The sequence below is a fragment of the Cynocephalus volans genome, chromosome 16 (assembly GCF_027409185.1).
Source record: "Cynocephalus volans isolate mCynVol1 chromosome 16, mCynVol1.pri, whole genome shotgun sequence".
Taxonomy (NCBI): Eukaryota; Metazoa; Chordata; class Mammalia; order Dermoptera; family Cynocephalidae; genus Cynocephalus; species Cynocephalus volans.
This window is the reverse complement of record NC_084475.1, coordinates 41,389,421-41,411,669: the sequence shown is the minus strand read 5'-3', so window position 1 is coordinate 41,411,669 and position 22,249 is coordinate 41,389,421. Positions and strand designations below refer to the sequence as shown.

Here is a 22,249-nt window from a genome sequence, read left to right as displayed (position 1 = left end):
ATGCACATGCATCTGGGTGAGAAACAGCCTCTCAGATCCACCCCAAGTCAGAAAATCAACACAGGGACCCTGCCACCAACAAACCAGTCTCAGAGAACCAGCCATGCCACATGCCTGTACCCTCAGCCTGAGAATCATTCCAGCGACCTCATCCCCACTGAGCCAGCTCCTGAGATGACTGACCCACAGTGTGCACGTGCATACCCTGGACTGAGAACCAACCCAGTGAGCCCTCTGTAGCAAAGCTCCCAAGCATAGGCTGCTGAGTCACTTGCAGACATAGAGAAAGTGGATTATAGCTGTATAAACTGCCCAGGGTCTACACTACTGCACTCACCCAGAACAAAGCCACTGTGCCTTACCCAATCAACATACTAAAATGTATTTCTAGGTGAAAGTCCTTTCCCATACAAGCCACCCTACAAAACTCAAAGATGTGGCTGTTCCACCTGATGCACAAATATCAACACAGGGAAACAAGAAACGTGAAAAAATAAGGTAATGTGACACCATCAAAGAAACATAATAATGCTCCCATAACTGATCCCAAAGAATTGGAAATTGCTGACTTGCTTGAAAAGTAATTCAAATTAATAATCTTAGGGAAACTCACTGAGATATAAGAGAATACAGACAAATGATTCAATGAAATAAGAAAAACTATTCATGATCTGAATGGGAAATTTAGCAAAATGATAGATACCATTACAAAAATCAAACAGAAATCTTAGAATTGAAGAATTCATTGAATGAAATAAAAACAAAAAACATCTGAGAGTCTCAGCAACAGATTAGATCAGTCAGAATAAATAATTTCTGATCATGAAGATAGCAGTTTTGAAATAACACAGGAAGACAAAAAAAAGAATGAACAAAGCCTACAATATTTATGGGATACTGTTAAGTGAATAAATATTCAAATTATGGGCATTCTAGAGGAGAAGAAAACAAAAAAGATATTGAAAACCTATCTAATAAACTAATAGCTGAAAACTTCCCTAGTCTTGTGAAAGTTAGGAACTTCCAAATCCAGGAAACTCAAAGGTCCCCAGATAGATTCAGAAAGGCTCTCTCAAAAACACATTATAGTCAAACTTTCAAAAGGTAAAGACAAAAAGAGAATTATAAAAACAGCAAGAGAAAAGCATCAGGTTACTTGTAAAGGAATCCCTGTTAAACTATCAGACTTCTCAGCAGAAATCCTACAAACCAGGAGAGAGAATATATTGAAAATAACAAAAGTAAAAAATTACCAGCCGGGAATATTATACCCAGCAAAGCTATCCTTCAGAATTGAAGGAGAAAAAGTCTTTCTCAGACAAGCAAATATTAAGAGAATCCATCACCATCAGACCTGCCTTACAAGAAATGCATAGGGGAGTCCTCCATCTAGAAGAGAAAGAATGATAACAACCATTATGAAAATGCCCCAAAATATAAAACTTACTGGTAAAGTAGATATGCAAATTAGAAAGAGAAAGGAATCAAACTTATGAATACAGAACAACACCAAACTGCAAGGATAAACAAAAAGAAAGGAACAAAGGATGCACAAAGCAATCAGAAAACAACCAACAAAATGAGAGGAGTAAGACCTCACATATCAATAATAACCTTGAATGCAAATGGATTAAATGCCTCAATTAAAATACATATACTGGCTAAATGGATTAAAAAACAAAACCTATCCATATGCTGCCTACAAGAAACACACCTTACCTATAAAGATACACATAGACTAAAAGTGAAAGAATGGAAAAAGATATTCCATTCAAATTGAAAACAAAAGTGAGCAGAAGTATGTATACTTATATCAGATGAAGCAGACTTTAAATCAAAATCTGTGCTATGAAATGAGGAAGGGCATTATATAATGCTAAAGGGATCAATACAGCAAGAGAATTTAACAGTTATAAATAATATGCACCCAGCACTGGGGCACCCTAATGCACAAAGCAAATATCATATCTAAAGGGAGAGATAGATGCCAACATAATAATAGTTAGGGACTTTAACACTCCATTCTCAGCATTGGACAGACAATCAACATTGACTGATATCAGAAGAGAAACACTGTATTTAAATGGCACCATGGATCAGATGGACCTAACAGACATTTGCAGAACATTTCATCCAACAGCAGCAGAATACACTTTCTTTTCATCAACACGTGGAACATTTTCCAGGACTGATCATATATTAGGCCCAAAACAAGTGTCAACAAGTTAAAAAAAATTGAAATCATATCAAGCATTTTTCTGACTGTAATGGAATAAAACTTGAAATCAATAACAGGAGGAACTTAAGGAACTATACGAGTACATGGAAACTAAGTAACATGCTTCTGAATGACCAGTGGGTCAAAGAAGAGATTAATAAGGAAACCAAAACATTTCTTGAAGCAAATGAAGTCAGAAACACAACATACCAAAACCTATGGGGTACAGCCAAGACATTATTTAAATGAAATTTTATAGTAGTAACAAACATCAAAAAAAAAAAAGAGAAAGATTTCAAATAAACAACCTAACAGTGCATCTCAAGTAACTAGAAAGACAAGAACAAACCAAACCCAGTAGAAGAAAATAAATAATAAAAATCAGAGCAGAAATAAATATAATTGAGATTAAAAATACAACAAAAAAGATCAATCAAGTGAAAAGTTGGTTTTTGAAAAGATGAACAAAATTGACAAGGTATTAGATAGACAACCAAGAAAAATAAAAAAAAGAGAGAGAAGACCCAAATAAACAAAATCAGAAATGTAAAAGGAGACATTACAACTCATACCACTGAAATACAAAGGATCATTAGAGAGTACTATGAATAGCTATATGCTGATAAATTTGAAAATTTGAAATGGATAAATTTCTGGACACATATGACCTGCTAAGACTGAACAAAGAAGAAATAGAAAACCTGAGCAGACCGATAACAAGTTTCAAGATTGAATCAGTAACAAAAAGTCTCCCAACAGGGCCGGCCCCGTGGCGCACTCGGGAGAGTGCAGCGCTAGGGAGCGCAGCGCTCCCGCCATAGGTTTGGATCCTATATAGGAATGGCCGATGCGCTCACTGGCTGAGTGCGGTGTGGGCGACACCACACCAAGGGTTGCGATCCCCTTACCGGTCACAAAAAGACAAAAAAAAAAAAAAAAAAAAAGTCTCCCAACAAAGAAGAACCCAGGACCAGATGACTTTACTGCTGAATTCTATCAAACACTTAAAGAATAACTAATAACAATACTTCTTAAACTACTTCAAAAAATTTAAGTGGATAGAATACTTCCAAACTCATACTATGAGGCCAGCATTACCCTGACATCAAAACCAGGCAAAGGCACAATTAAAAAAAGAAAACTACAGACCAATATCCCTGATGAAAGTAAATGCAAAAATCCTCAACAAAATACTAGGGAACAGAATCCAACAGCATATCAAAAAGATTATACACCACAACCAAGTGGGATTTATCTAAGGGGTGCAAAATGATTTAACATATGCAAATCAATAAATATAATACATCGCATCTAGAGAATGAAAGAAAACCATATGATTATCTTGATAGATGCAAAAAAAGCATTCAGTAAAATTTAACATCTTTTCATGAAAAATTCTCAACTAATTAGGTGTAGAAGGCAATACCTTAATACAATAATGCCTATCTATGACAAGCACATAGCTTACATCATAACAAATGGGGCAAAGCTGAAAACTTTCCCCTAAGAACTAGGACAAGGCAAGGATGCTCACTTTCACTACTTTTATTCAGCATAGTACTGTAAGTCCTAGCCAGAGCAATTAGGCAAGAGAAAGCAATAAAAGGCACCCAAATTGAAAAGGAAGAAGTCAAATTGTCCGTGTTTGCAGATGACATGACTTTATATACTAAAGACTCTACCAAACATCTTCTAGACCTGATAAACAAATTCGGTAAAGTGGCAGGATACAAAATCAACATACAAAAATCAGTAGCATTTCTATACACCAACGGCAAACTAGTAGAAAGTGAAATCAAAGAGCATTGCCATTTACAATACAACAACAACAAAAAAATTAAAATACCTAGGAATAAATCTAACCAAGGAAGTGAAAGATCCTTACAATGAAAACTATAAAACACTTATTAAAGAATTTTTTTTTTTAAATGGAAAATGGAAAGACATCCTATGTTCACAGATTGGGAGAATTAATATTGTCAAAATGACCATACTTCCTAAAACAATTTACAGATTCTATGCAATGCCCATCAAACTACCAATGACACACTCACAGAAATAGAAAAAACAATCCAAAAATGTATATGGAACCACAGAAGACCTTGAATAGCCAAAGCAATCCTGAGCAAAAAGAACAGAGTGGGAGGCATCAAAATCCCTGATTTCAAATTATACTACAAAACTATAGCAGTCAAAACAGCATGGCACAAAACAGACACATAGATCAATGGAACAGAATAGAGATCCAGAAATAAATCCACAACCAACTGATTTTCAACAAAGGAGCCAAGAATATACAGTGGGGAAAGGACAGTCTCTTCAATACTGGTGCTGGGAAAATTGGAGATCCATATGCAGAAGAATAAAATCAGACCCCTATCTCCCACCATATACAAAAATCAACTCAAAATGGATTAAACACTTAAATGTAAGACCTGAAATGATAAAACTTCTAGAATTTCTTCAGCACCAGAGAAATGCTTCAGGATAGAACAGAGCAAAGATTTTATGAATAAGACCTCAAAAGCACAGGCAACAAAAGCAAAAATAGACAAATGAGATTATATCAAACTAAAAATCTGCTGCACAGAAAGGAAAGAACCAACAGAATGAAGAAACAACCTGCAGAATGGGAGAAAATATTTGCTTGGAAGAAAATATTTGCAAACTATGCATCAAAGAATGGATTCATATCCAGAATATACAAGGAACTCAAACAACTCAATAGTAAAAAACCCAAATAATCAGATTAAAAATTGGGCAAAGGAGCTGGATAAACATTTCTCAAAAGAAGACTTACAAATGGCCAAAAGGTATATGAAAAAATGGTCAACATTACTAAGCATCAGAGAAATGCAAATCAGAACTGCAATGAGCTATCATCTCACCGCAATTAGAATGGCTATATGAAAAAAGAGAAAATAACAAATGCTGGCAAGGATGTGGAGAAAGGGAAACTCTTATACATTGCTGGTGGGAATATAAATTAGTACAGGCATTATAGAAAACAGTATGGAGGTTTCTCAAACAACTACAGATAGAACTACCATACGATACAGCAATCCCACTACTATTCTGGGTATAAATACAAAGCAAAGGAAATCAACATGTGGAAGGGATACCTGCACCCCCATGTTTATTGCAGCTCTATTCACAATAGCTGAGATTTGGAACCAACCTAAATGTCCATCAATGGATGAATGGATAAAGAAAACATGGTATATATACACAATGGAATACTACTCAGCCGTAAACAAGAGTGAAATTCTGCCATTAGCAGTAGCATGGATGAGCTTGGAGAAAATCATGTTAAGTGAAATAAGCCAAGCACAGAAAGAGAAATTCTGCATGTTCTCACTTACATATGGAAGCTAAAATTTGATCTCACAAAAGTAGAGAGTAGAATGGTAGTTACTAGAAACTGGTAAGAGGAGGCGATGGGGGATGGGGAAAGTGTGATCAAAGGATAAAAAATTTTAGAGAGATAGGAAGAACAGGATGTAGTGTTCTATAGCAATATAGGGAGATTACAACCAACGACAAATTACTGTATAACTTCAGGTAGCTAATTTAGAGGATTTTTAATGTTCCCCACACAAAGAGGTGACAAATGTTTAAGGTAATAGATGTGCTTAATACCCTGACATGATTGCTGCACACTACATAAATGTACCCAAATATCACATTGTACTCCATAAATATATACAATTATTATGGGTCAATTAAGAAAAACTAAATTAAAAAGAAAAATGATTTTAGAGACAGAAGTAGATTAGGCGTTACCAGAAATAATGCGAATAATGAGCAGTGATTGCTTGATGGGTACAGAGTTTATGATGAAGAAAAAGTTTTGGAAATAGGGGTAGTGGTCGCACAGCATTGTGAATGTAATTAATCCCATGCCATTGTTTAAAAATGCTTAAAATGGCAATCCTTATGTTATATGTGTTTTACCACAATAAAAATAAATTTAAAAATTAAAGATTAAAAAAGACCAACTGGCTTTATTGATGCAGCTCAATTTTCAACCTGGCTGATGTGATGACAGTCAGAACATTGTTTAAAAATCAAAATGCATGCAGGCTAAGGAAAAATTAAAATAAAAATTTTATTACAACTTGGGGGAAAAAAAGGAAATCCTGCCATTTTTAATAATATCAATGAACCTAGAGGACATTATACTAAGTGATACACAGACACAGAAAGAAAAATACTGCATGGTCTCATTTATATGTGGAATCTAAAAAGTCGAATTCATAGAAGCAGAGAGTAAAGTGGTGGTTGCCAAGGGCTGGGTGGTGGTAGACATGGGTGATGTTCGTCAAAGGATACAGAATATCAGTCATGCAGGATAAATAAGTTCTAGAGATCTGATGCACAGCATGGGGACTTTAGTTAATAATACTGTATTGTATATTTGAAATTTGCTGACAGAGTAGATCTTAAGTGCTCTCACCACACATACTCAAAAAGGTAACTATGTAAGGAGATAGATATGTTAATTAGTTTGACTGTAGTAATCAGTTTACTATGCATATGTATATCAAAACATCATGTCATTAAAATACAAAATTTTTATTTAAAACAACAGCAAAAACTGACTGGTAAAAATTTTCAAAATGTCATGATTGTGGAATTTATATTTAAACCTGACATTTACTTTTATCCAATGTACATTAATGATGAACCAGTATTACTGGTATTACTCTTCGTAATACTGAAAGTTTATGGAGTTGTCATAAAAATATTATTTATCATTACTTCAAATAAAGTCTTCAGCTAGTGTATTAGTCCATTTGTGTTGCTTATAACAAAATGCTTGGAACTGGATAATTTATAAGGAAAATGAAATCTATTGCTTACACTTTCTGAGGCTAGGAAGTCCAAAGTCCATCTGATGGTGGCAACAGTGACCCAGGGGTCTCACATTGCAAGGTGGTGGAAGCAGAGAGAGCAGAGAGAAGGAAAGACAGACTCTCCTCTTCTTTTAAAGCCCTCAGAACCACACCCTGTCCACTGTTTTTAATCAATTTGCTATTGCACAGTCCTACAATCCAATCACCTCTTTAAGGCTTCACCTTTCAATTACCAGAATAGGATTTCCCACCCTCTTAACAGTCACAGTGGGGGCTAAGTTTCTACATAAAACTGGGGGAACACGGTTCAAGCTCCAATGAGTTCTGGGGGGACATAATTCCATCTACTACAGCTGGTCTCAGTGGATAGACTATACTAGGCATCTTTGAGTCACAGAGGTGGTATTTTTAATCTTATCTGTTTGGGGCACATAATAGTTAAATTATTACCCTAACATATAAGCTTTATATTGTTCTTTCAAATGACTTCCAAAAATTATTAGGAATAATAAGGAAAATATAATAATAAGGAATAATGAGGAAATTACATTTGTCCCACATATCTAAATTAATTAACACATATCTAAATAAATTAACATAACCATTTAATGAGTACCTACTATGTACTAGGAAAAGTTAGGCACTAGGAATATAAAGACAAAAGATGCCAGCTCATTTGTCTAATATGTGAGACAGAAGAATAGCCAATCAATACTCATGTATCAGTAAGGAATATGCTTGGCTGAAATAGGAAACCTAACAGCAGCTTGAATAGTTAAGGGATTTATTTGGTAACTTGGTGTGAAATATAAGGATAGGGCATCCAAGACTGGGATGGCACCTAAACACTGTCATGAAGGATGTAGGGTCTTTTTGTTTCTTCTGTACAAGTCTTATTGTATATCTTTCACCTTTATAGTTTTGAGATGGTTGCTATGCCTGCAAACACCAATCTATTCCAGAAAGGAAGAGAGAAAGTAAAGAGGTAAAGGGAAACCCTCCCCAAGATCTTCATCCTTCATCTATTGTGTAGACTATGGCATGGCCACCCTTGGCAACAAGACTGTTTTCAGCTTCTAAGCAGAGAAAGACAAGGAAGAAGGGAGGTTGGAATAGGTGTTGAATGGGCCAACCTACATGCTACAACATGCTGGACGTGAACCTAAAATGCAAGAGGAGCACAGAACTCTGATTTGGAAGGTTAGGAAAAGCTTCCAGGTAAAAGGGACGCTTGAGCCGAATCATTAAATGTGAGTTGGAGTGAGGTAGATCAACAGGAGGAAGGGCACCCTTGGTAGAGAACATAGGACGTGCAAAGGCAGGGAGGACTGGGACCTATGGAGGGCATGCCTAGTTCATAGGGGACAAGTTTGCAGTGATGACAGCCAAAGTTGGAGAGAGATGTTGGGGCCAAGCAAGCAAGGCCTGGAAGCCACGTTAAGGAGTTTGGACTTCGTATCATGTAGGTGACAGTAAAGGTTTTCAGTCATGGGGTAGGAATGGTAAGATTTGTGTTTAGAAAACAGAACAGATTGGTAGACAACTGAGACCGCAGCCAGGAGACTCTTGAATTTAACAAGGCAAGACATATTAAGGTCCTGACCTCAAGCGACGGTGGTGTGGAAGAGAGAAGGGTACAGATTTTAGACATGTTAAGAAAGAGGAATTGACATTTACTTAATTGATTCCTTACGGGGGCAAAGAAAACTTAAGGTTGATTCATAGGCTTCTGGCTTAGGCAGCTGGAGGGTGAGGGGGCCATTCACTGAGGTGGTGAAGTGGGAGGAAGAGCAAATGTCAGATAGCTGGTGGATATTTGGGACTGGGGCATGAGAGAAATCACTGATCCAGTCCCAATTGTTAATGCAGATTTTCTAACTGGTTTCTCGACCTCCTGTCTTGTCCCTTTCAATCATTTTCACCCTGCAGCTTGAATAACTTCTTTAGAATGCAAAGAGAACCATGCCCTTCCACAGTTTAATTAGTATCATTACAGTTTTGTTTTCTCTTCTAGCATTAATGAGCACTTACTATGTATCTGGCACTGCTAAGGGCTTTACATGCTTTGTTTCATTTAATTTTCATTTTTTAAAGATAGATACAGCAACTATCCACATTAAAAAGGGCTCAGAGGGGTAAAGTAACTTTCTAAAATTTCCTTACCTAGCAAGTGCCAGAGTTGGGTTTTAAACTCCTGTCTGGTCTGTCTCACTGCAGAACCTCTGTCATTAACCACTACATTGCATTGTCTTCCGTGCTTAAATGTATAAAGTGCTCCATATCCTTCCTTCAGAACTCTTTCACATGCATTATCCAGTATTCCATTCTTCCTCACCTACCATACAGTGTCATTTGGGTGGATATTTTCATGCACAGAGCAGGAAATTAAAGCACCGTTATAATAAAGGAATGTGATTCCTCATTAATTAATTAATCCATCAGTCTATTCTGTAAATATATTTATGGGGCAGATAATAATGGGGAAAGTTAAGATGCAGAGTGTTTAAGTGACCTTCTCGAGGCTCCATGACTGCTTAGTGGCAAAGCAGAAACTAGAATCTTTGTGTTCTCGAAGGGAAGAGAGAACTGCTTGCAAAGCTGCCAGGGATCTTAGCAAGTGCTTGGCTTGGATCAGGAATAAAAGCAGGTTCAAATTGTCCTCCATTTCATCTTTCTTCTCAGCCTCTTACCCACTAGATTCTTAGAAGCCGATTTCTAAAAAATAGGCCTGGTGTTTGGCAGCTGTGGAAGAACCGTCAGGTTTTGTCTGTGTGACTTCATTCAGTAGGTAGAAGTAGGAATAAATGGCAGGGATATCTGTATCAGCTCAATATAAGATTTTTTTTTTTTTTTTTCTTCAAAAAATGATGGCTCTATTAAGAATGAGACAAGACTGGCTGGTGAGCTCAGTTGGTTAGAGTGCAGCCTTATAACACCAAGGTCACAGGTTTAGATCCCCGTACTGGCCAACTGGCCAGCCACCAAAAAAAAAAAAAAAGAATGAGAAATGAATGAGACAATTTCCCAGAGTGGTCATAAGCTCCCCAACTCCCCTCCTACAGTACAGGGTCAGGGAGAATTGATGGCCATCTGTGGCTAGATTTGTCTTTGATAATGGATGCTACTTCTGCTGTGGCCAGAGATGAGATGAATTCCAAATTAATTCCCTGCCTCTTAGAGTTTCTTACTCAGATTCAGACTCCAAGATGGGACTCTCTGATTTGGTGAATATATATATATCCCATGCCCTTGTTCTGGCTGCTAGGAAGCTGGGTGAGAAAATATCTTCCCCTCCTCCAAACAAAACAGAAAAGAAACAGTTGACCTATAACTTTCTTCCAAGTGTAAGAGACTGTGGTTCTGTGGGTTTGGGCACATCATCTTGTCATCGATTCACACGCATTACCAATGATGTTAGTGCGGATATAGATGCCTTAACTAATATCATGGCTTTAATGATAACTTCAATATCAGACTTCCTTTTTTTGTTCATCTACAAAACATCATTAGTAGTTCTCTACCTTACAAAGTGTCTTATGACTACAAGTCTTCAGGGCATGCGAGGCAAATTGTGGGTTGTGAAGGGTCAAAGTTAGGTCTCCCACCTCCAACCACTGTAAAGTGTGGCATTATCCTGGAAACTTTAGCAGTGTCTGGTCTCCAGTTTTACATTTGCAGGATGACCATTTTGTCTGTGCTTTGGGATTTATTGACTCATGGAGTTTGACTTGTGCTCATTAAACTCACAAGAAAAGCCAGAATTCTAACTAATTAATTTATGATGAGAAATAAAAATTTCAAGCATAGCAGACAGTCAAGTCAGGCTAATAAAAGCATTTTCTCTCCATAGAAAATGATATAGGAAGCCAAACTGTAATCAGAATGTTGTACAGTGCTTGGATTTGGAGCAAGGGGAGTTGGTTCTATGATTACAATGATTAATGGCCTTAGACTAGGATTGCCTGATTGTAATAGGACTCTTTTGGTTGTAAATGACAGAAACACAATTAACATTATCTTGGGCAAAAAGGGGAGTTTATTAAAAGAGCACTGGAGTACTCTATGGGAAAGTCCATGGAAGAGCCTTGCTTCGTAGTTGACTGGAATAAGGACTGGAAAAACCTCCAGGATTCTCTTCCTGTTGGCTTCATTTGCTCCCTCTGAGAACCAGCTTCTTCCGTGTTGTGGGGAATGCTACATCCCTAGGTTCCTGTCACAGAAGAGTGACTCTCTTTCCCATTGGTGTCTATTAAGAAAGGGAAATCCTATTTATATATTAATTTTTAGCTCCCACCAATAAGTGAGAACATGTGGTATTTCTCTTTCTGTGCCTGACTTGTTTCACTTAATATAATTCTCTAAAGGTCCATCCATGTTGTTGCAAATGGCAGTATTTCATTCGTTTTTATAGCTGAGTAGTATTCCATTGTGTAGATGTACCACATTTTCCGTATCCACTCATCTGATGATGGACATTTGGGCTGGTTCCAACTCTTGGCTATTGTAAAGAGTGCTGCGATGAACATTGGGGAACAGGTATACCTTCGACTTGATGATTTCCATTCCTCTGGGTATATTCCCAACAGTGGGATAGCTGGGTCGTATGGTAGATCTATCTGCAATTGTTTGAGGAACCTCCATACCATTTTCCATAGAGGCTGCACCATTTTGCAGTCCCACCAACAATGTATGAAAGTTCCTTTTTCTCCGCAACCTCGCCAGCATTTATCGTTCAGGGTCTTTTGGATTTTAGCCATCCTAACTGGGGTTAGATGGTATCTCAGTGTGGTTTTGATTTGCGTTTCCCAGATGCTGAGTGATGTTGAGCATTTTTTCATATGTCTGTTGGCCATTTGTATATCTTCCTTAGAGAAATGCCTACTTAGCTCTTTTGCCCATTTTTTAATTGGGTTGCTTGTTTTCTTCTTGTAAAGTTGTTTGAGTTCCTTATATATTCTGGATATTAATCCTTTGTCAGATGTATATTTTGCAAATATTTTCTCCCACTCTGTTGGTTGTCTTTTAACTCTGTTAATTGTTTCTTTTGCTGTGCAGAAGCTTTTTAGTTTGATATAATCCCATTTGTTTATTTTTCCTTTAGTTGCCCATGCTTTTGGGGTTGTATTCATGAAGTCTGTGCCCAGTCCTATTTCCTGAAGTGTTTCTCCTATGTTTTCTTTAAGAAGTTTTATTGTCTCAGGGTGTATATTTAAATCCTTAATCCATTTTGAGTTGATTTTAGTATATGGTGAGAGGTATGGGTCTAGTTTCATTCTCCTGCATATGGATATCCAGTTATCCCAGCACCATTTGCTGAAGAGGCAGTCCCTTCCCCAGTGAATAGGCTTGGTGCCTTTGTCAAAGATCAGATGACAGTAAGTGTGTGGGTTGATTTCTGGATTCTCTATTTTATTCCATTGATCGGTGTGTCTGTTTTTATGCCAGTACCATACTGTTTTGGTTATTATAGCTTTGTAGTAAAGCTAAAGTTGGGTAGTGTTATGCCTCCAGCTTTATTTTTTTTGCTCATCATTGCTTTGGCTATGCGTGGTCTTTTATTATTCCATATAAATTTCTGGATAGTTCTTTCCATTTCTGAGAAAAATGTCTTTGGAATTTTGATGGGGATTGCGTTGAATTTGTATATCACTTTAGGTAGTATGGACATTTTCACTATGTTGATTCTTCCAAACCAAGAGCATGGGATATCTTTCCATCTTCTTGTATCCTCTCTAATTTCTCTCAGCAGTGGTTTGTAGTTATCATTATAGAGATTTTTCACCTCCTTGGTTAACTCAATTCCTAAGTATTTTATTTTTTTGGTGGCTATTGTAAATGGGCAGCCTTTCTTGATTTCTCGTTCTGCATGTTCACTATTGGAGAAAAGAAATGCTACTGATTTTTGTGTGTTGATTTTGTATCCTGCTACTGTGCTGAAATCATTTATCAATTCCAACAGTTTTTTTGTAGAGGTTTTAGGCTGTTCGATATATAGGATCATGTCATCTGCAAACAGGGACAGTTTGACTTCATCTTTTCCAATCTGGATGCCCTTTATTTCCTTCTCTTCTCTGATTGCTCTGGCTAGTACTTCCAACACTGTGTTGAATAGGAGTGGTGAGAGTGGGCATCCTTGTCTAGTGCCTGTTCTTAAAGGAAAAGCTTTCAGCTTGTTCCCATTCAGGATGATATCGGCAGTGGGTTTGTCATATATGGCTTTAATTATGTTGAGATACTTTCCCCTCTATACCTAACTTATAGAGGGTCTTTGTCATGAATGAGTGCTGAATTTTATCAAATGCTTTTTCAGCATCTATAGAGATGATCATATGGTCCTTGTGTTTGACTTTATTAATATGGTGTATCACATTTATTGATTTGCGTATGTTGAACCAACCTTGCATCCCTGGGATGAATCCCACTTGATCGTGGTGAATAATTTTACGTATGTGTTGCCGTATTCTGTTTGCAAGTATTTTAGTGAGGATTTTCGCATCTATATTCATCAAGGATATCGGCCTGTAGTTTTCTCTTTTGGTTATATCTTTACCTGGTTTTGGTATCAGGATGATGTCTGCTTCATAGAATGAGTTTGGGAGATTTGCGTCTGTTTCAATCTTTTGGAATAGTTTGTAAAGAATCGGTGTCAAAAAATTGTGCTGTGAAACCATCTGGTCCTGGGCTTTTCTTTGTTGGGAGCCTTCTGATAACAGCTTCAATCTCCTTTATTGTTATCGGTCTGTTCAAATTTTCTACATCTTCATGGTTCAGTTTTGGGAGCTTGTGTGTGTCCAGAAATTTATCCATTTCCTCCAGATTTTCAAATTTGTTGGCGTATAGTTGTTTATAGTAATCTTGAATGATTCCTTGTATTTCAGATAAATCAGTTGTAATATCGCCTTTTTCATTTCTAATTTTTGTTATTTGAATCTTCTCTGTTCTTTTTTTTGTTAGCCATGCTAATGGTTTGTCAATTTTATTTATCTTTTCAAAAACCAACTTTTTGATTCATTGATCTTTTGTATTGTTTTTTGGGTTTTAATTTCATTAAGTTCTGCTCAGATCTTAATGATTTCTTTCCATCTGCTAACTTTAGGTTTGGATTGTTCTTGGTTTTCTAGTTCTTTAAGGTGAAGTGTTAAGTTGTTTACTTGCCATCTTTCCATTATTCTGAGGTGAGCATTTAATGGAATAAATTTCCCCCTTAATACTTCTTTTGCAATATCCCACAGGTTTTGGTATGATGTATCATTATTTTCATTAGTTTCAATAAATTTTTTGATTTCCTGCTTGATTTCTTCTTGGACCCATATGTCATTAAGTAGAATGCTGTTTAATTTCCATGTGTTTGTATAGTTTCCAGAGTTTCGTTTGTTATTAATTTTTAGTTTTAATCCATTGTGGTCTGAGAAAATACATGGGATAATTCCAATTTTTTTGAATTTATTGAGACTTGATTTGTGACCTAATATGTGATCTATCCTGGAGAATGATCCATGTGCTGATGAGAAGAATGAATATTCTGAGGTTGTTGGATGGAATGTTCTGTAGATATCTGCCAATTCCAATTGGTCTAGAGTATTGTTTAGATCTTGTGTTTCTCTACTGATTCTTTGCCTAGATGATCTGTCTAATATTGACAGTGGGGTGTTCAGGTCCCCTGCTATTATGGTATTAGTGTCTATTTCCTTCTTTAGGTCTACTAGAGTTTGTTTTATAAATCTGGCTGCTCCAACATTGGGTGCGTATATGTTTATGATTGTTATGTCTTCTTGATGGATCAGTCCTTTTATCATTAAGTAGTGTCCCTCATTGTCTCTTTTTATGGTTTTTAGTTTGAAGTCTATTTTGTCAGATATAAGAATAGCTACTCCAGCTCGTTTCTCTTTTCTGTTTGCATGGTAAATCTTTTTCCATCCTTTCACTCTCAGTCTATATGAATCTTTATGGGTGAGGTGGGTCTCTTGTAGGCAGCATATAGTTGGGTCCTCCTTTTTAATCCAGTCAGCCAGTTGTGTCTTTTGATTGGGGAATTTAAGCTTTTTACATTAAGAGTTGTTATTGAAAGGTGTTGATTTAATCCTAGCATTTTATTGGTTGTTTGGTTGTCGTAGGTGTCTTTTGTTCCTTGCTTTCTGATTTACTGTTTGGTTTCTGTATTTGTTGGTTCCTTAGGTTGTAGATAGCATTTTTGTTTGTTTGTTTTCTCTTCATGAATGCCATTTTTATTATAGTAGTGGGTTTTGATTTTCCTTGGGTTTTTATGGCAGTGGTAGTTATTTTTCAGGAACCAAACCCAGTATTCCCTTGAGGATTTCTTGTAAGGGTGGTTGTGTGGTAGTGAACTCCCACAGTTTTTCAGCACCGCACTCTCCCGAGTGAGCCACGGGCCGGCCCGTATAACTCCCACAGTTTTTGTTTGTCTGAGAAATATACTATTTGCCCCTCATTTCGGAAGGATAGCCTTGCAGGGTAGAGTATTCTTGGCTGGCAATCTTTGTCTTTTAGTATTTTGAATATATCATCCCATTCCTTTCTGGCTTTTAGGGTTTGTGATGAAAAGTCTGATGTTAGCCTGATTGGGGCTCCCTTATAGGTGATTTGATGCTTCTCTCTTGCAGCTTTTAAGATTCTCTCTTTGTCTCTGAGTTTTGCCAATTTGACTATAACATGTCTTGGAGAAGGTCTTTTTGGGTTGAATACGTTTGGAGATCATTGAGCTTCTTGGATCTGAAGATCTGTGATTTTTCCTATACCTGGGAAGTTTTCTGCCACTATTTTGTTGAATACGTTTTCAATGCAATCTCCGTTTTCTTCCCCTTCTGGAATACCCATGACTCAGATATTTGAGCACTACGGTTGTCTGATATCTCTCTCAGATTTTCTTCAATGTCTTTGATTCTTTTTTCTTTTTTTTTTTGTCTGCTTGTGTTATTTCAAACAGCCCTTCTTCAATTTGAGAGGTTCTCTCTTCAACTTCAACAAGCCTGCTGGTTAAATTCTCTGTTGTGTTTTTTATTTCGCTGAATAACTTCTTCAGTTCGGCCAGTTCTGCTACATTTTTTTTCAGGACATTGATTTCCTTGTACATTTCCTCTTTCAGGTCCTGTATACTTTTCCTCGTTTCATCATGATGTCTAGCTGAGTTTTCTTGTATCTCATTCAGTTTCCTTAGAATTATCACTCGAAATTCCTTGTCAGTCATTTCAAGGGCTTCTTGTTCTATAGGATCTAGAGTATGAGATTTATTAACTTTTGGTGGTGTACTTTCTTGGTTTTTTGTATTTCTGGTATCTTTTTTTTGATGTTTATTCATTGTGGCAGGGGGTTTCACAGTCCACTGGTTTGAGACTATTGACTAACTAAGATGTTGCTGTGGTTGTCAATTTGATATGGCTACCTCCGTGACTGCTCAGGTGGCCTCTAGTGCCTTGTGTGTGTGGTTGTCTCGGGTCTTGGGCCTCTCCGGGGAGCCACCTCTCTGGTCAGCTTGGACTCTGCCTGGCTGCTGGATCACGGGGTGGTACTGCAGGGTGTGTGGTCTCTGCTGAGCTTCCACTTCCCATGCAGAACTTCTCCCTGTTCTTGTGCTCTGGCCCGGGCTGCTGGATCGTGCAGTGGCGGCCCCACAGGGTGTGTGGTTTCTGTCTAGTCTCTGCCTCCCTAGCCGGACGTCTCCCCGCTCTGTGCGCACTGGGCTGGGCTGGGACGTGTCTTCTGCAACCCTCGTCTATCAGCTGGGCCTTCAAGACCCTGCTCGGCTCCGCCTCGCCCAGGAAGTCTGCCAGGTTTCTGCTAGGCGCAGATGACCGGTCGCTCTGGGTGCCTTTGTAGCACTGTGTAGATCTTTCTCGGGACTTATCACCTTCCTCCTGGTATCGCCGTTATTCATGTACTTGTCTTATCTCCCACACCAGAGTGTGTGCTCCTTGGGGGATGAGCCCGCAGCACACGGTTCACCTTTGAATCCCTCCAGCATGGACCGACTCCAGTGCCCGCCCACAGTCAGCTCTCCAGCAGGTTCAAGTGAACTTGGGAACTCTCTGACCACACCATTCCTAACCAGAAATCGGTTAGGCATTTTTCCGAACTGGTGGCCGCAGAGATGGTATCTGCTCCCTGGTAACAGGAAGTTTACCGGGGGCTGGAGCCCAGGGTGCGGTGGAGTGACAGTCGGCCTAGCCCGTACTTCCTTGCCCTCCCGATGCTGGCCAGGGACGCCCCACGCCACCAGCCCCACCAGAGAACCATGGAGGGAGTGGGGGGGAGGCCGGCCCACAGGCCTCGGGAAGCCCCGCGCCAGGGCAAGCAAGTGGGAAGGCTCAGTGAGGAGCAGAGCCGGGCGAAGAGGACAGGCTTGGGCGAGCTGGGCCGGAGCCCCCACCACCTGAGAAAATGGAGGCAGCCCCAGGGCCGGTGAGTGGCCCGGTGGGGCAGGCGGAAGCCGGGAGGGCGTCCGCCCCCCAGGCAGTGCCGGGCCAGGGGTCACTCACGGGGCTGTGCCGGGCCGGGTGGCTCCCTCTCTGCCTCTGTGTCGTCACCGTCCCCGTTCTCAGCCGCTGCCGCCTCGGGCTGCTCACTCGGTCCCGCAGCGTGGCTCGGGCGCTCCCAGGAATTGTCTTTTATGCCAGCCTGAAACCTTGAATCCTCAATAGGGCAGCTGGCCGCCTTCAGCGCCTCTCCGGCCTCCGGGATCCTGGCAGCGTCAACAGCGGCCCGGCGCCGTGTTCCCTGTTTAGAGACTCGCTTTTGCAGCTAAGAAACAGTTCTTTTCCTGCTCCATACTTCAAAGCTGTTGCCTGTAAATGAGGCAGCCTCTCCTGCCAAGGGCAAAGTGGCAGTCAGCCCCCACGACCGGCCACCAGCAGCGGTCCTCCCTTAAGAGACGGCAAGAGGAAGGTCCACAAGTTTCCCGGCTGCCTGAGGCCCAGTGGCCACCTTTTCCACCTCAGCTACTCCGCGCCAACCGCCGCAGCCACCGCCATCTTAGGATCCCCTGTCTATCTCTTAAGGATGGGTGCCCTGTTCTTCAGATTTAAAAAAGTGGGTGGGTGGGCAAGGGGGGAGACAATCACAGACAGTTTATTAATAACTGACTGAAAGTCATCACTCAATACTACAAGTTTCCATTTTGTTGAGCAAAATTGCCTTTTTAGAAAGATAACTGAATGTTTTAATCTTTCACCTCTATTTGCATTCACAATGTAGTAAACTACTTTTATTGCTTTATTTATTCAATAAGTGTTTTTCATTGCCTACCTTTTATTAGACTCTGTGCTGGGAGGGGGAAAAGGGCCTAAACATAGGTGGAATAGGTTTCTGCCTGCTTTAAGTTAGTAGAGAGACACACTAATGTTGACTTGCAAGTTTGGCCTGCCCAAAGCAACTCTCCAGTGTTTGACTGGGGTTCCTGATAATCCTATCATTGAGTCATAACTTTGGGTAAGAAGAGGGTAGGGAAACAAGTTCATTGTCATCTATTAACACTTAAATATATTTTAAGATTATGGAATATTTCCATTATATAAAATACTCTTCAAACATCCATCTACCCATTACCTGGTTACAACATAAGTTAATATTTTTACCATATTTGCTTCATATTTTCTGAAGAAAATGATTTGTATAGATTCAGTACATCCCTACTGAAAGACATTAGCTCCCAAATTTTCGTTACTACAAATAAGGCTACAATGAATATCCTTATTGAAAGAAAGTGAGCCAAAATGTCAGGTACTGATTAAGCTTTATTAAAGGAAAGGAATCTGCCAGGGTGCGCTCAAAGTGGCAGGCAGCCCGGGGCTGCCCTCAAAATGGAGCACAGCCCCAGATGTGGGCGTGAAAGAGCTTATATAGCATGCCGAGGGTTGGCTGATACCATGAAGGAAGGGCAACCAGGGTGGAGAACTGTGCCCTTGTGGAAGCAAAAGGGTTTCTGTTTTGCAGAAGTCACAAGGCTTCTCCTAAAGGGAAGCAGGGAGGGGTTTGGTGCTGGAGTGGAAGACAAGGCCGGAAGCTATTTTGTGCTTATTGTGTGCACAATGGTGCTGGTCACGCCCAAGATCCATCAGTTATATACATCTCCTTGAATATATATGAAAGTTTCTTTATACCCTATAGATATATACAATTATATACTTTATGTACTATTATTTCATTGTGATTGCTAAGATATTTAATTTTATTTTTATGGTTTTAATTTGTCTTGTGAGCAGAAATAATTTCCCCCTATTCCTTTTATTCTCCTTTCCTGCTTTCTATTAGATTGGTTTAAAAAAAATCCCATTTGCTGGTTTGAAAGTTATACTTCCAATTTTTGTTCTTTTAATCATCAGTACTCAAACTTTAGTGTGCTTCAGAATGCCTGGAGGGCTTGTAAAGATATAGATTGCTGCACCCCACACCAGAGTTTCTAATTCAGTCAGTTTGGGGTGGAAGCCAAATTTTTGTATTCCTATTGAGTTCCCAGATGTTGTTGCTGCTACTACTCTGAAAATCACACCTGAGAGCCCTGCAGGAATTGGTGGTTACCACCAGTGTAAACAGTAGCACCTTTACCCAATAGCTGGTCTGAGTGGCCTTTCTTCTATTTTTGGCATACTTGTTGAATTCTCTTACCTTCCCATTATCCTGGTCATGCATTAAAACTTTCTAAAATGTCCTTTTATCCAGCATTTTTTGGTGTACCCTACTCAGAAGTGTTTCTTTGACCATCTAGCCCCATAATATTGCCCGCAATAGAAGTAGGCTTTTAATTTTCCATAGGAGAATAATTTTTCCCCCACCCTGAGCTCCAAATAGAGAGAAACTTTCTTGCAAGTTTCTCTAGACTGGTAATTGGGGTTTCCCTGGTCTCTTTTATTTTTATTTATTTTTATTTTTTTAAACTGGTAAGGGGATCTTAACCCTTGGCTTGGTGTTGTCTGCACCACGCTCAGCCAGTGAGCTCATGGGCCATCCCCATATAGGATCCGAACCTGTGACCTCGGTGCTACCAGCGCCGCACTCTCCCGAGTGAGCCATGGGACTGGCCCATTCCCTGGTCTCTTTTATATGAAGACACAACCTTTACAGATTCTTCACTATAAATAGGAGTTTAGCTTTTTGTCTCAAGTAAACTTAAGGCCATGTCTATAGTGTGGTTCACACTCTACCCTCTAGCCTTGTGGCATGAGTTTATAGGTTCCTATTGTAATGTGTATCCTCTTATTTTCTTGCACCTCAGGGTTTCCCTTTTGAGCTTGACTATGCTTGTAGACTTTGGAAGGGTGGTAGTGTATTTCATCCAGCATTTCTTTGTATTTAATGGGGCGTGGGTTGGGGACACTAGGTAATCTCAGTCCACCTGGTTGTCTTCTATTATCTCTTCAGCTATCATCAAGCAGAGAATGTGGGACACAGGGTCAAAAAGCCTTCAGAGGCAGGAAGTGTGTAGTAGAAAATGCAGAGCACCTGAGCTCAGTACTAGGTGCTGCTAAATTGTAAGTAATTGAAGGAGGGGTACTCTGCTGGTGGTGGTGAGTAACACTATGAGGGGTCTTCAAAAAGTTTATGGAAAGATTTGTATTATCGTTTAGTTCTATTTTTCCATGAACTTTTTGAAGTACCCTAGGTACATTATAGGGCCTGGAACAGTTGTGGGATTTGAATATTTTTTTTAGGACTAGTCCTTCCCGAAATGTTTTCTAATTTCATGTAAAGTATATGCCAAACATATAAAATGTCTTTCTTTCTGGAGTCGTTCTTTTCTCAAACAGTAACTTATCCCTCTTAGGTGTGCATTGACAACATACTCTGAAGACTATGTTCCAGCATATGATTATCAGCCACGTGTGAGTACAAGAGACATATTCTAATGTTTATGTACTTAAAGTGATTCTTTACACCTAGTATAAATAGTTGAACTTGGTATGAAAGGAGAAATTGCTGAGATTTATGATGTTTTACAGTTATTTAGTGATATTAACTGTTTATGGGAGTTAATAGAATGTTTTATGGCTATGATTTATTTTTGGAAGTTTATAGATTTCAGGGAGAAAATATTGCAGTGTCCAAAATATATTAGTCACTTTCTTCCTCTTCTTGTTTTATTGCCTTCTCCCTGGATTCAATTTGTCTAGAATAAGAGCCTATCTTTCTATTCATTTGTATTGCATCGACACATAAAAGTAAGATGCTTAATTTAGGTCTCGGAAATGTGTATGTTAATAAGAAAAGTCCACTTTATAACTTGAATATATTTGTGCTTTGAAAATGATGCAACAGAAACATAACAAGGCTGCTTCCGATTAGCCTTGTTTTGGGAGTCTTCACCAGTACAGTATACATGAGATAGAAACAAGAGATTTAACTATTGATAAAGAAGAGGGGAAAAAGTCATTTTTATTTTCAAATAGTATAATTATCTACTTAGGAGGACTAAGATATTAAACTGAGATGTAATTAGAATGAATAAGACAATAGCTTTCCTTCACACTGATGGCATCGTCTCGTTCTCATGGGTAAACACCCGCAGAGTCCATGTCTATTGTGAATGCCAATGGAAACACAAAGACAAGGATTTGAGCGTCTCACAGAAAGGAGTCTATTTGGGTTACACAAGCCAGGAGCCAGGCCAGTCTCAGCACCTAAACCAAGCTCCCTGAGACGGCGGGGATTATAGCTTTTAAGGATCTAGCTACAGGAACGTACATATTTTACAAGGGCTAGGGTATTTCTATGCATATTCAAGTGGGGATAAGCGCACATGTGCAGTGTGCAGTCATGTATGTCACATGTCTTATGTTCACTTGGCAGTGGAGATTTAAGTATTAAGATGCAGGCATTGGCCTTGTGTAGTCAGAGAGGATATAATTTCAGGCAAAGTTAGGACTAATGTGCAAACTTCCCTATCCGGCCCAAACTGGTTTGGATTAACAGGGAGTCCTCCTCGATTGCCATCTCAGAGTGCCTTTCTCACCCAATCAAAATTGTTGAATGAAAGGGACAAGGAGAAAGACAGATTAGGGAGAGACAAGAATGAAGGGGTAGCTCTCAGTATCAGCACTAACCAGTTAGTAAATTACAAAGGGAAAAACATACATATTATTCTAGCAACACAAATTTAGAATAGTTTTATGAGGAAAATTTTACCAAGGTCAATAAAAGAAAATGTGATAGTTTATCTCCAAAGATG

The 22,249-nt window shown here is 39.0% G+C and overlaps 1 protein-coding gene across 2 annotated transcripts in view; it reads left to right on the top strand.

Moving 5' to 3' along the window:
* The window catches only part of CFAP95 (cilia and flagella associated protein 95), a 150,371-nt gene that overhangs the window by 99,892 nt on the left and 28,230 nt on the right, over positions 1–22,249 (top strand). For both annotated transcript variants that reach the window (XM_063081062.1, XM_063081061.1), the window contains exon 6: positions 20,849–20,906. In XM_063081062.1, the coding sequence (XP_062937132.1) occupies positions 20,849–20,906 (58 nt within the window). The remainder of the gene's footprint in view (positions 1–20,848; positions 20,907–22,249) is intronic.